General features: G+C 36.3%; 1 protein-coding gene across 2 annotated transcripts in view; it reads left to right on the top strand.

Moving 5' to 3' along the window:
* Window positions 1-14,309, top strand: part of ALG6 (ALG6 alpha-1,3-glucosyltransferase) — a 52,817-nt gene that overhangs the window by 18,492 nt on the left and 20,016 nt on the right. Inside the window, exons 1-6 of one of the 2 annotated variants that reach the window (XM_043879044.1) lie at window positions 4,288-4,708; window positions 5,205-5,294; window positions 6,451-6,539; window positions 9,147-9,229; window positions 9,893-9,957; window positions 13,533-13,718. In XM_043879044.1, the coding sequence (XP_043734979.1) occupies window positions 4,704-4,708; window positions 5,205-5,294; window positions 6,451-6,539; window positions 9,147-9,229; window positions 9,893-9,957; window positions 13,533-13,718 (518 nt within the window). In that variant the 5' untranslated portion in view covers window positions 4,288-4,703. Of the gene's footprint in view, window positions 1-4,287; window positions 4,709-5,204; window positions 5,295-6,450; window positions 6,540-9,146; window positions 9,230-9,892; window positions 9,958-13,532; window positions 13,719-14,309 lie in introns of those variants that run through there. The other variant, XM_043879043.1, reaches the window with a different exon arrangement.

The following is a 14,309-nucleotide window of genomic DNA, read 5'->3' as shown; positions in this document are numbered from 1 at the left end:
AGCATTGTTATAACTATGAGAAGCCTAAATATATTTTGGTAGGGGAATGATTAATTAAAGTACATTTCTCCTATATGCATGTGTACATGTTTTTTCTAGGTAGATTCCTAGAAGTGGAATCTCTAAAGTAGCCAGTTATAATGGATACCAATACCAACATATCTCTTACTCTTACCAATAATAACACCAGACTTCTAAAATTTCCATTTCCTTGAGTACTTGTGATGTTGAGTTTCCTTTGTGTCTGACTCTTTGTGACCCCGTGGACTATAGCCCACCAGGCTCATCTGTTCATGGAATTTTCCAGGCAGGAATACTGGAGTGGGTTGCCATTTCCTGCTCCAGGGGATCTTCCCAACCCAGGGATCAAACCCACGTCTCTTGTGTCTCTGCATTGACAGGCAGATTCTTTGCCATTGTGTTAACCTGGGAAGCCCCTGGTGTATTTACTGATCATCAAATTTTTCTAAAATTTGCATATTTGTATATTTCTCCCATGTTACTGATGAACTGCTGATCTTTTTTGTAATGATTTGTGTGATTTTAAGATAAAAAATTACATTAACTTTCTCTGCTGTGTAACAAATGACCACAAAACTAGTAATTACTTAAACACACATTTATTTTTTATTTTCGGCTGCCCTGGGTTCCTCATTGCTGTGCCTGGGCTTTCTCTAGTTGTGGCGAGTGGGAGCTACTGCCCAGTTGTGGTGCTAAGCTTCTCATTGCTGTGATTTCTCTTGTTGAGGAACGTGGGCTCTAGGTGCGCAGGCTTCAGTAGTTGTGGTTCACAGGCTCAGCTGCCCCACAGCATGTGGAATCTTCTTGGACCAGGGATCGAACCTGTGTCCCCTCCATTGACAGGAGGATTCTTAACTACTGTACCTCCAGGGAAATCCAAAACACACATTTATTATGGAAGTCCAGGGACAGCTTATTTCAGTATTATGATCAGAGTCTCTGGAGGGTGCAATCCAGTTGTCATCTGAGACTGCAGTCTTATCTGAGGCACAGCTGGGGAAAGAACCATTTCCAAGTTCCCTCAAGTTATTGGCAGAATTAATTTCTTTGCAGTTATAAAACTAAGGGCTTTGGTTTCTTGGAAGCTGCCTTTATCTTCTGGAGTCTCCCTGCAGTTTCTTGCTGTGTGGCTTCTCCATTATGCCCATTTACTGAAATGTGACAGTTTTCTTCTTCCAAGTCAGTGAAAGGGAGTACTCTGTAGCTTAGCCAGCAAGATGGAATCTTACATATATGTAAAACATAAGCATAAGAATGATTGTCCTATCACTTTTTTTGTACTTGTTGTTTATTAGCAAGTCACATGTCTTATCCACACTCAAGGGGAGAGAATTGATTGTACACATGCATGGCAGGAATACCAGGAGATGGGTTCATAGGGATGACTTTAAAGTCTGTCTGCCGTAGTATTTGGCAGTGTATAATAGTATTCTGCATTTTAATCATTTGTTTTGGTGTGTGTGTGTATGTATAAAATAAATTTCTTTCTGTTCTTATCTTTGAATTTTTCTTAAGGTGTTTAAACATTTGATATATAGACATTCTTTGAACTGTTCTTGAAAATTCTTTAAGTTTGGAACTGTTTTAAAATAGAATATATTTTTGTACAAAGCAAAAATATCCATGATGTATTAGAAAAAATTACATTTTGAAGTTAATGATAACACACTTGGACTAATTTTGTAGTTTGTTGTGGCAGCTAGTTTTTTTTCTGATAAAACATCTACTGAGATTACATGGGAATTTGGTGGGAAAGGACATTCCAATGGTATTTATCCAACTTTTCAGGTGGATCTAAGACACATAAAGCAGGAGAATTAACTATTTGCTTTGTTTCTACAGGTAGATTTTGAAGCTTTACTTGAAACACTTTTAAGCTATCTTCTTCCATGAATTTCTCTCTTCTTCCTTATGCATTTCCATAAAGATAAGTAGCACAGTTGTTAGCTCTATTGTTCCTTCTTCCCAGTCCAACCAGTGGTTTTACTGTTAGTGTATCTTTGCATGCTTATCATCCATGCCTCCTTTGTTATCTCCAGTGGATCTCAATGTTAAACTAAATGAAAAATAGCTTTTGCCTTAGAAGAAGCTGAAAAACAAATCAAATTGTATTGTTCAAAATGTGATTTTTGAATTACTTGATGCTTTTCCACTACTGTATCCATCCCAGTGGTTTTGTAGCTAATGACCAATTAGAACTACTATTGGACACTCACTTTGTGTCAGGCAGTTGTCTAACAGTTTTACATGTTTAATTTAGTCCTTCAACAACTCTGTGGGGTAAATACAATAAAACCTTGTGCTAATGCACCCTGTCATTACGTGAATTTGAAAATAACACAGTTTGGTACCTGTGTTCAGGTGACCCTCTTTAGAGAAGTGGGTCCTCTGGTCTCCACTATTGGCCTGGCCCGGCTTCCCAGTTTCAAGCTGTTGAAAAGGACTCCAACTTACATGGAGTTTCTTGGGTTCATTGTATGTTGGTTTTGAGTTCCAGCCAGATAGAAACCCAGGATTGTTCACATGGATGTTGCTGCTGGGGTAGATAATTGTCTCCAGATGGTACCATGCTGTACTGTGCCCATGGCTGCCTAGCATGCCTTGATCATTTTATTAATCCTCATTCCCTACATACAAACCTACATATTGTGTATCAGACACTAAGAAAAGTAGACTTTTTGAAGATGAATCCAGTTGATCCTTGAACAACATGGGTTTGAACTGTGCAGATCTGTTTATACATGGATTTCTTTCAATAGTAAATACTGTACTACAGAATCCATGGTTGGTTGAATCCAAGGTTGTGGAACCTAGATCCAGAGAAATCTTGGAGAGAGATAGCTGACTGTAAATTATACTTGGATTTTCAACTTCATGGAGAGTCAGTGCCCCTAATCCATATGTTGTTCAGGGTCAACTGTAGTAGGTTAATTAACTGGATCATGATAAATGCCAACTTAAAAATTTTTTCTTCAGTCTCAGAGTAAGGGACTGTGATGTCAAAAAATTGTGACCCATTTGAAACAGGCTTTTTTTTTTTTTTTTTTTTTGCTTTTTCATACTGTTCATGGGGTTCTCAAGGCAAGACTACTGAAGTGATTTGCTATTCCCTTCTCCAGCGGACCACGTTTTGTCAGAACTCTCCACCATGACCCGTCCGTCTTGGGTGGCCCTACAGAGATCAAATTGCCAACACCTATTGGATCATTGAAAAAGCAAGAGAGTTCCAGAAAAACATCTACTTCTGCTTTATTGACTATGCCAAAGCCTTTGATTGTGTGGACCACAACAAACTATGGAAAATTCTTAAAGAGATGGGAATACTAGACCACCTGACCTGCCTCTTGAGAAATCTGTATGCAGGTCAGGAAGCAACAGTTAGAACCGGACATGTAACGACAGACTGGTTCCAAATAGGGAAAGGAGTATGTCAAGGCTGTGTATTGTCACCCTGCTTATTTAACTATATGCAGAGTACATCATGAGAAATGCTGGGCTGGATGAAGCACAAGCTGGAATCAAGATTGCTGGGAGAAATATCAATAACCTCAGATATACAGATGACACCACCCTTATGGCAGAAAGTAAAGAAGAACTAAAGAGCCTCTTGATGAAAGTGAAAGAGGAGAGTCAAAAAGTTGGCTTAAAGCTGAACATTCAGAAAACTAAGATCGTGGCATCTGGTCCCATCACTTCATGGGAAATAGATGGGGAAACAGTGACAGACTTTATTTTTGGGGGCTCCAAAATCACTGCAGAGTGACTGCAGCCATGAAATTAAAAGACGCTTGCTCCTTGAAAGAACAGTTATGACCAAACTAGACAGCATATTAAAAAGCAGAGACATTACTTTGCCAACAAAGGTCTGGCTAGTCAAAGCTATGGTTTTTCCAGTGGTCATGTATGGATGTGAGAGTTGGACTGTGAAGAAAGCTGAGCGCCAAAGAAATGATGCTTTTGAACTGTGGTGTTGGAGAAGACTCTTGAGAGTCCCTCGGACTGCAAGGAGATCCAGCCAGTCCATCCTAAAGGAAATAGCCCTGAATATTCATTGGAAGGACTGATGTTGAGGCTGAAACTCCAAACAATACTTTGGCCACCTGAGGCGAATAACTGACTCATTAGAAAAGACCCTGATGCTGGGAAAGATTGAAGGCGGGAGGAGAAGGGGACGACAGAGGATGAGATGGCTGGAAGGCATCACTGACTCAATGGACACGAGTTTGCATAAACTCTGGGAGTTGGTGATGGACAGGGAGGCCTGGCGTGCTGCGGTCCATGGGGTCGCAAAGAGTTGGACACGACTGAGTGACTGAACTGACTGAAACAGGCTTAGGGATAGTGGTTATTTATGTTGTATATAGTTTGGTGTCCATTATTATAAATTCTTCTAATGATTGAGATAATTAATTGGATAGAAGAAGCTGTCTAGTTATAAAGATTATAGTTAAGGAGTCTATGTAAATTTATTATAGTCTATGTAGTCTATGTAAATTTTCATTTCTTGAGTCACAGTATTTATATGTAGTTTCTTCCTGTTCTAACCAACTGGAAGAGCCTGTTAATTTATGAATTTTACATATAGTGTTTTTCCTTAATTCACAGAATTTTGCATGTAATAGGCTCTCATTAAATGTTGGTTGAATTGTGTTCAAAGTGGTATTGATAAGTCTACCTGTTTCATGCAGTAAGTATTTCTTTCTTTGCAAACCAAATCTTTACATGGTTTTAACATTAATTTTTTACTTTTTAAAATTGTGATTTCACATTATTTCTGTAATTTTTAGGCTGTCAGAAGCAAATTCTCTTTTTTGTTGCTTATTTTCTTTTGTATAAGTATTAGTCATTGTTTAAGTTTACTAATAGTAGAATGACAACAAGTTCCAATTTTCCTGTGACAATCTTGGTTTACCTGTAGTGTTATGGCTTAATTATTAATAGCTTCCTCTTTCACTCTTAAAAGTACTTTGGTTTAGATAATAATTTAGTCACACTACTCATTAACAACTTTAATTGTGAGTTCACAAAAATTTTTTGAAAAGAGGAAAAGAAAAAATTTAGATGATTTTTTTTTACCTTATATGTTTTTTCATGTTAAGTTAAATGACATGATATATTAAATACAAGTCTATTTCTTGAATATTGATTGATGGAGTGGTGCTTTTTTTTCCTTTCTTCCCCAGGTATTTTAACAGCAGTGATAACAATTTACAGTATTGGGGATTGGACTATCCACCTCTTACAGCTTATCATAGTTTTTTATGTGCATATGTGTAAGTTTTTCTTCCTTTACATAACTCTACATATCTATGCCCTTAGCAGATGTAGTAAGGAACAGTTTGTTGATTAGAGGAGAGATCGTTTGTAGCTGTTATTGTATTATGGTTTGTAGAGCACCATGCCTTTATAATTGGTTTGTAGGAAAGTTAACTATCAGAGTTTTAATATTTGCGTAATCTTTTTGGTGGAAAGGCTAGAAAAAGATGCAAAAAGTCTAGCTTTGTTTTGAAGTAGAAAAGTTACCAATTATGCATGGTTTACTGAGAAATATATCTAATACGGTTAGTTGTGCATGGGAAAGCTTTTTTCCTGGAATGGCCCAAAGTAAATGAAAAATAAAGGTCTAAATGGTATTGTGATTAACCAGTCAAGTACTACAGTACTTCTAGTTCTAGAAGTAGTAGTGTTTCACTTATGCTTTAAGATAGGATTGGAATTCCTTCTTTTACAGACATAGAATGGTTTATAGACGATAAGGCACTTCTGTATAGTAGAGACCCAGTTCTACTCTGTAGTGGTATTCCATTTCAGAACTGCAATGTGTCAGTAGAAATTCGAGGAACTTCCTCACAGTATCTTCTGAACTTATTTATTTTACTGTTTCATATTTTTAAAAAATTAGCTTCCTGGACAAAAAATATGTCTCCAAACTTCATGATAACTAGTTGTACTTTTCAGTGTTCTGGATAATGTAGTACGATTGAAAACTTAATTTATCTTTAATACTTATGTTCAATTTTATGCAATGATTTATGATTAACAGCTATTTATTATAGCCTATTATGATAACTGAAAAGCTGATAAATTATAAAGCTGTGATCCTCAGTCCTAGTATATTGCTGTTTACCAAGTACATGTTTAGTAAACAAAAGGTGACACATTAGATTGTTTTCACACTGAAAGTATCATGAAAGTAGGACTTTTAGTTAAAATGTTACATGAGTTTGTTGGAAGGTGAGCACGGTAGGGTGGATTCAGATTTTTAGCTTTAGTCAGTTTCACATGGTTAAATACAAAGAGTTAAGCCTTAACTCTATTGCTTTATAAAAGCAATGGCCACTTTTCAACATAGATTCATATGTCCTCAGGTGTCCTTATTGCTAAAAGCGATGGGGAATAAAGTGCATGTATATATGCTTTGATTTGCAGGGCAAAGTTTATAAATCCAGACTGGATTGCTCTCCATACATCACGTGGATATGAGAGTCAGGCACATAAGCTCTTCATGCGTGCAACAGGTAAAAGAGCAATAGATATTGAATGTAAAATTGGATTAAACATTTTTTTGAACTGATGATAGGTTCTATTATTGTCCTTACTGACTTTTACAGTTGTGTAACTATACATAAGACCCCCTGGAGAAGGAAATGGCAACCCACTCCAGTATTCTTGCCTGGAGAATCCCATGAACAGAGGAGCCTGGTAGGCTACAGTCCACGGGGTCACAAAGAGTCGGACACAACTGAGCAAAAATCAGTCAGTCAACTATACATATGCATATATATGTATACTGTTTGAGCAAATGTGTATGTAAACTAAAACAAAAAAGTAGAAATGAATAATTCTGGGTGCTTTACATTTGTTATTATTGCATTTAATAATATGGACATCCAGATGAGGTAAAATACTGTTGTTATTCTTAAGCTGAGAAACTGAGACCCAGTAAAGTGAGGGTAATATTAATAGCTCACCTGAAGTTGGCTAGCTCTGAATTAAAGTTTTAATTGTTTAGGTCTTTGCTTTGATAAATCCCTTTCACTTTTATTTTTTATTTTTTTTAAAAATATTTATTTGGTTGTGCTGGGCCTTAGTTGTGGCATATGGGAGCTAGTTCCCTGACCAGGAATCGAACCCAGGCCCCCTGCATTGGGAGCTCAGAGTCTTAGCCACTGGACCACCAGGGAAGTCCCCCCCTTTCACTTTTAAAGTAAAGTACAGTTGTATGGGCTTCCCTACTGGCTCAGAGGTAAACAGCCCACCTGCCAATGCAGGAAATTCAGGTTCAGTCGTTGGGTTGGAAAGATCCCTTGGAGAAGGAAGTGGCAACCCACTTCAGTATTCTTGCCTGGGAAATCCCATGGACAGAGGAGCCTGGTGGACTACAGTCCATGGGGTTGTAAAAGAGTTGGACATGACTGTAATTAAACAACAACAGTTGTATATCATACATTGTATTGCTGTGTAGTGTTGCTATATTAATCTTTATAACAAATGTTTATTGAGCATTTATTGTATGCTAAGATTTGAAAGTAATAAGACTACATTTTTTAAAAACCTTTACAAGACTTAGGCTTTTATGGGTTTTTTCCTTAATTACTCTAAATCTAGTCAGATTTGTTCTCTTTAGCATTCACCCCATGATAGAATCTCAGGTCCAAGAGAGAACCTGCATTGCCTCTCCCTCTCCCACACCACTCCCTTCCCACCACCCCCCCAATGCTTTAATCCTGTCTGAACTTCATACTCACCGCATGATGTTTAGCTTCTGAGCCAGTACCTGTATCTGGAGGAAACTCACGACTTTTAGACACAGTCTGCTCTATTTTCAAAGAGCTCCAATTATTAGAAATTTCCTTCTTATATTGAACCTTCACTAGTCATGTGAAGTTCTGTTTCCTTGGTCCACACAGAACAAGTCTGATCCTTTTTATACCTAACACCTTACAGACACGTGAAGTTATCTCCTCTCCAGGTTAAACATTCTTAGATACTTCAGCTCTTATTAGATGACCAGTTTCTTGAATGTAATTATGGTTTTGAGGCCTCTGCTTGTGCTCCTTTGAATATATTCCAGCTTTTCAGTGTCATCTTAAATGTAGAATCTGGGGATGAAAATAGATTGCATGCATCTAACACTGATAGTTTACTATTGTTTACCTTACTCTTGAACTTAAATATATGTTTTCTGGTACAAGAAAAAAATAGGCTCTTTGGATAGCTATGTTGTACTGTTGAAGAACTTAATACATTAGTTTTTCTTTGTTCTGAAAGGACTGAACATTCAGAATTATGAATTGCTTTATTTTTTCCCCACTTTTTTCAGTTTCTTCTTCATCTCAGCCTCTCAAGCTCTTTGTATGCATCAATTAGCAAAAATTTATGAATTTTTTTAATTTTTTATTTATTTATTTATTTTTTAATGAATTTTTATAAATATTCACATTTTAAAAAGATTCTCCTATGCATCTCCACATTTGAGGTATTGTTCACATCAGGAAATTTGGAGCATTTAGATATTGAGGGGAAAATAAAAGTTTACTTCCCTTGCTTTGAGTATTCTTAATTTTTAAATCCAGGTCAGGGCAAAGAGAGAATTAGATACATTTAATTAATTTAATGTGTGAATTTATTAGAGGAAAATAAGACACTTTCTAGTCCTATATCAGTTGAAATTAGGCACAGGTGAAGGGAATGGAAAGGGCTCCATGTGGAAAGGACTCGTCCAGAGTGGGTAGCTGCTGCTGCTAAGTCATTTCAGTTGTGTCCGACTCTATGCGACCCCATACACGGCAGCCCACCAGGCTCCCCCGTCCCTGGAATTCTCTAGGCAAGAACACTGGAGTGGGTTGCCATTTCCTTCTCCAATGCATGAAATTGAAAAGTGAAAGTGAAGTCGCTCAGTCGTGTCTGACTCTTAAGCAACCCCATGGACTGCAGCCCACCAGGCTCCTCTGTCCATGGGATTTTCCAGGCAAGAGTACTGGAGTGGGGTGCCATTGCCTTCTCCAGAGTGGGTACCAACCTTGTGTTAATAGAATTCCCATTCAAGGTTGGAGGGAGGCGATTAATAGGTTATAGTGAATCCTGATGGACTCTCGCTTAAAATCATTTGTTTGTTTTTTCAGTGTTAATTGCTGATTTGTTGATATACATACCTGCAGTGGTTCTGTACTGTTGTTGTTTAAAAGAAATCTCAACTAAGAAAAAGGTAAGTTTTGAAGTAACCTGACATTTCATCTCTGAAATGTTTTATTAGCTTAGCTATTAATGTAGAGCTTAAGGAAGCTATGCTTTTGGGAATAGATAATAGGAAACAGTATATCTTCTGTCAATTAATTTTCATTTAGAAACATTAACTTATCTTAGAGTAATTATTTTAATGCCCAACTGTAGTAATAAGAGGCACTGAATTTTAGAAGTTACATACTGCTGAGTTACACAGCATGCTAAATTTATTGCTTAACTGGTAAATTTGAATGTTGGGTTGGCTTGGGAGAATGACAACTGAAAGGCATTTTGAAAAGTTGCTATATATTCTCATATTCACAGTTAATGAATATTCTCTTTGGTCATTTTATATAGATTAATTATTAGATTAATTTATCTGATTTGTATATCTAAAAGTGCTTTCTCTAACAAATACCTTTTAGTGATTTTTTTTTCCATTTTTACTGGAGTATGCTATGTCACCTCCATGAAAACTTCAGTATTTAAAGAGTTGTTTTATAAAAATGATATATTTTGATAAATAGGTAAGAATGGATCATTTGCTACTGTGTTAAATGAAACTATGCATTTACCCAGTTTGATTCAAGTAACAGATTACTTTATTATTTCATAATAATTTTCTTTATAATAATTTTCTTTACAGATTGCTAGTGCATTATGCATATTGCTGTACCCAGGCCTTATTCTTATCGACTATGGACATTTTCAGTATCCTTTACTGATTCAGAAATGAAGTCAGATGCACATCATGAAATCTAGGCTCTGTTTTTATAATGTTGTCTTCTACAATGTCTTATTTACTAGGGTTCTTGCTATATAAACCTTTTAAAAATGATAAAAGTATCTCTTCACCAAGTGTTTACTTGAAAGGTAAAGTTCATTTATTAAAAGTAGAAATGCTTTTTCACACCCATTTGGCTTGGGAACAGAACATTGGTAACTGATTAGCTCTTCTGGAAAGTTAGAAAAAGAATGCCAAGTACAGTGATGCTCTCCTAATATTAAAAAGGTAAAAAACATCTTCTATCTTTTGTAAACGTTATCTGACACTGACAAAAAGACTTCCAGTTTTTGAGTTTTAAAACAAAGTGTTTTTCTAACAGATAGTGGTAGCTGGAAGCTTCAGGAAACTAAAATTTAATGATTAAATCTATGTGGATTTTGTGTGTTTAATTTTTGGTACCTAAAATAAGGAACATTCAAATAAACAAATTGTAGAGGAAAGTTGATAAAATCTGTACATGGCTCTCCAGTTTGTGTTCTAATGTATTAAATATTGCTGTCTGTCTCCGTCTGTCCCAAAGGAAAAAAAATCCATACCATGATTGCTTAATTAATCATTTTTCCTTTTGTCTCTAGTCTGTTTTAGTAATAAAATTAAAATACATATATGTCAAAAGACTTGAGAAAGAAATTCAAATATGTAGTTGCTTCCACCATGTTTTTTATTCTGTCCACTTTCCTAATTGAGCTCTTTTTTTTTTTGACTTTGTAGATTCATGGCTTTCAGATAGTCTAATAATATCAAGAACACTGAGATAAAGAAAGGAAACGAAGTTGTTTATAAGATTTTTTAAAACTATATTTACTTTGAAATGTTAACATTCATTCAGAAAAATGCATAAAACATAAATGAATTGGCTGTTATCCATGTCAAGAAATAAAACATTGCTAGTATCCAGAATGACCCTGTACACGGCCCTAGTACTTCTCACTCCTCCTTTCTCAAAGATAGCCGAATACTGACTGCTAATACTATAGTTTGGTTCTCCCCCTTTTTTGAATTTACTATAAAAGAGACAGCACAGTAGGTATTCCTCTGTGTTAGGTGTTTTTGATTCAACATTGTGAGAGTTATTCGTGCAGTTCTCTGTAGTTGTGGTTTCTTCTCTTTCTCACTGCTTTGTAATATTCCACTGCGTGAGTACACATGATTTTATTACTGATAGACATTTGGAGTGTTTCCAGGTTTTGGCTATGATAAAACTCTGCTGCTTTGAACTTTCTTGTAAGGATCTCTTTGTACGCATGTAAATATATTTCTTATGAGTGGAATTGCTGAGTTATAGGGTATGCACATGTTTAATTTTAAGTATTCTCATATGGTTTTTAAGCATAATCTAGCAAGTGAGACTCCTGTGAGCAGTGGTGTAGGTGCTCATCGTCAACAATTGTCAGCTATTTTCCTTTTAGCCATTCTGGTAAATTTGTAGTGGCGTCTTCTCTGTGACTTGAATCAAACTCTTGAAGCTTTTGGGATTATGTCATTTTGTAGGAACACACTTTTTTTAACCACTATTTACTTTACTTTCCTCATTTGTAAAATGGAGATGATAAGAACCCTACTTTTTAAGCTTCTTGAGAATTAAATGAATTCACATTTGTTAAACATTTAAAACACTACTTGGGAGGTGTTAAATACCATCTAAGTATTTACTTGCTTTTATTATTTGTATTGTTGCTACTGCTTTTGTTATTACTGTTTTTTACTTTTTGGACTCTGAAATTTTATATTAGTTTGGACAGAGGCATTTTTGACAGTAGTTTTGGACACCCTATGGATCATTCATTTTGAAGACTCATGTTCTTCAGTTCTGGGAAATTCTCATGAATAATTTTTTTTTTTATAATTCCCTTTTTTTCTGAAGCTTGTTAGATAGGTATTAGATCTTTCATCTCCATCTTGAGCATCTGTCTTTGTTTTATATTTTCGAAGATTATCTTGCTTTATATCTAAAACTTCTGTTAAACTTCATTTGTTAAGCATATGCTAAGTTTCAGTTTACTTTCTTCCCCACATTGTTCTGTGAATTATTTCTGTTCTCCTAGGTCAGTCTTTTCTCCTTTTCACTTTGGTCCTTTTTTGTCATAGTAGTAGTGAAAGTCACTCAGTTTTGTCCGACTCTTTGCAACCCCATGGACTATACAGTTCATGGAATTCTCCAGGTTAGACTGTTGGAGTGGGTAGCTGTTCCCTTCTTCAGGGGATCTTCCCAACCCAGGGATCGAACCCAGGTCTCCCGCATTGCAGGCGGATTTGCCACCTAAGCCACCTGGGAAGCCTAAGAATACTGGAGTGGGTAGCCTATCCCTTCTCCAGCAGATCTTCCCGACCCAGGGTCTCCTGCTTTGCAGGTGGATTCTTTACCAGCTGAGCTACCAGGAAAGCCCTTTTCTGTCATAGGTGTTCCTTAAATGTCTGTTTGATCCAGATGTGTTTATTCTAAGAATAAGGCAGAAAAGAAAGCTGCATGTGAGCTCTCCATACTTTTAGTCCACTGTGGGGTACATGGTAGGGTTCTGGCCAGCACTCTGGGATCCTTAAATGTCACAGTGTGGAGGAATTTGCACTATAGTGTTAACTTCTGCACTAGTTGCTTGGATAGTTTATTCCGTTTTTGGGGAGAGAAATATTCCTTTTTTTCGTCGCCCAGGAGTAAATGCTTTGGCTCCCAGATAATCTTTGCAGAGGCATGAGGTGGGATATGATTTCTCCATTTGGAATTTTCAATTAATCCTCTTGTTTTCTTTTCAACATCCTCAAGTACTCCAACCTACTTGTTTCCAGAGTTCTCTGAGGGTGGCTAGGCTCCTTGCTAGCCTGACCTTCCTCTTTGTGTTCACTAAACTGTGGCCTCTTTTAGTGTATTTGATTGGTTGCCACTTCTCCTCTTTCTGTCTTCTACAGATGGGTTGAAATCTTTATCTCTTATCACCCGTCCCTGTTCTCTTTATGGCTGTAGATGTATACTTTAAAAGATTCCCCATTTTAAGGGGGTCTCAGAAAGGAGAGGAGGTAAGCATGAGTGCTCAGCTCACCATTTTCAACTGAGAATCTAGTTGTGACACTGTTTTCACATAGCAGTGTTGTTAATTTCCAATCAGGCACATGTATTAATTTATATTATTGATGCATATTATAGAGGGAGGATAGTGATATTAGTAAGTTCAGTGTTTTTGTGTATTTTTAACTCTTGGAGCATTGATTTTGGTATGTTGTTACAGTAATGTTGTAAAATAACCCAGCAGAAAACAAAGCTATGTGTTACTTATTTAGAGTTCTTTTAAATCTAAACAAATCAGTCACTCTGTTTAGTAGTAGATTTAATATATTTGAGACCACTATATATAATTTCAAATTTGTTTACCAATTCAATACTTTCAGCTTTTATTTAGAAATTGTTTTGATTATACATATTATTACAGAATCACATAAGTAAAATGTTCTTTAAAATGCAAAATCTCTTTTAATTATTGAGATGATTTCCTTGACATGAGAACATATATAATTCTGTGAGTCTCGGCTTTGCTTTGTGGGGCGTTCTTGGAGTATCTTATGACTGGGACCTGCTAGGGTCCCTGGCATTTTGCTTAGCTATAAACTATAAGCAGATGGAACTTTACCACTCCTTGCCATTTTTTTGTTTTTTACTTGGCAAGTGTTTTAAAAAAGGCCTCAAAGGAAAGGGGTGAGTGGCTTTTAAATAGCAGAATTCAAAAAATTACTTCAGCTAATTTATTTGGCATACTTACCTTGGAGGAAGGTGGTCTTTTACTTTGCCTCCTGGTGATTTCTTATTAATGTGTTGGTGGCTGTGGGGTGAATGGAAAGAGAGATTGTTATGTTCTGTACTATTTTATTTTAAATCTTCCTAATGAGAAAAATATTTTGATCAATAAATATTTATGGGGACTTCCCTGGTGGGCCAGGGGTTAAAACTCTCCACTTCCACTGTAGGGGAAGTTTACAGGTTTGATCCCTGGTTGGGGAACTAAGATCCCGCTTGCTATGCATTGTGGCCAATAAATAAATATTTTAAAATACGTGTATTTACTGGAGGTAATGTGGATTGGCTTGGTAGAACATTGCTGTAGGATTTCATCCCTTTAGAGCATGTTGTATACTTACTAGAAAGACATCCCAGTTTGACATTTTTCTTCATGGCTGCATAGGAGTGGCATCTAAGTTAAATGTTAATAAGGATGGTGATAGTCTTTTTGTTGGGGAATTGCACATATTAATAGTTGTAAATTCCTTAACCGTGATTTAAGTAGATTCT

Source organism: Cervus elaphus, chromosome 20 (genome assembly GCF_910594005.1).
Source record: "Cervus elaphus chromosome 20, mCerEla1.1, whole genome shotgun sequence".
NCBI lineage: Eukaryota > Metazoa > Chordata > Mammalia > Artiodactyla > Cervidae > Cervus > Cervus elaphus.
The sequence above is the reverse complement of the archived record's forward strand: the minus strand, read 5'-3'. Positions and strand labels throughout refer to the sequence as shown.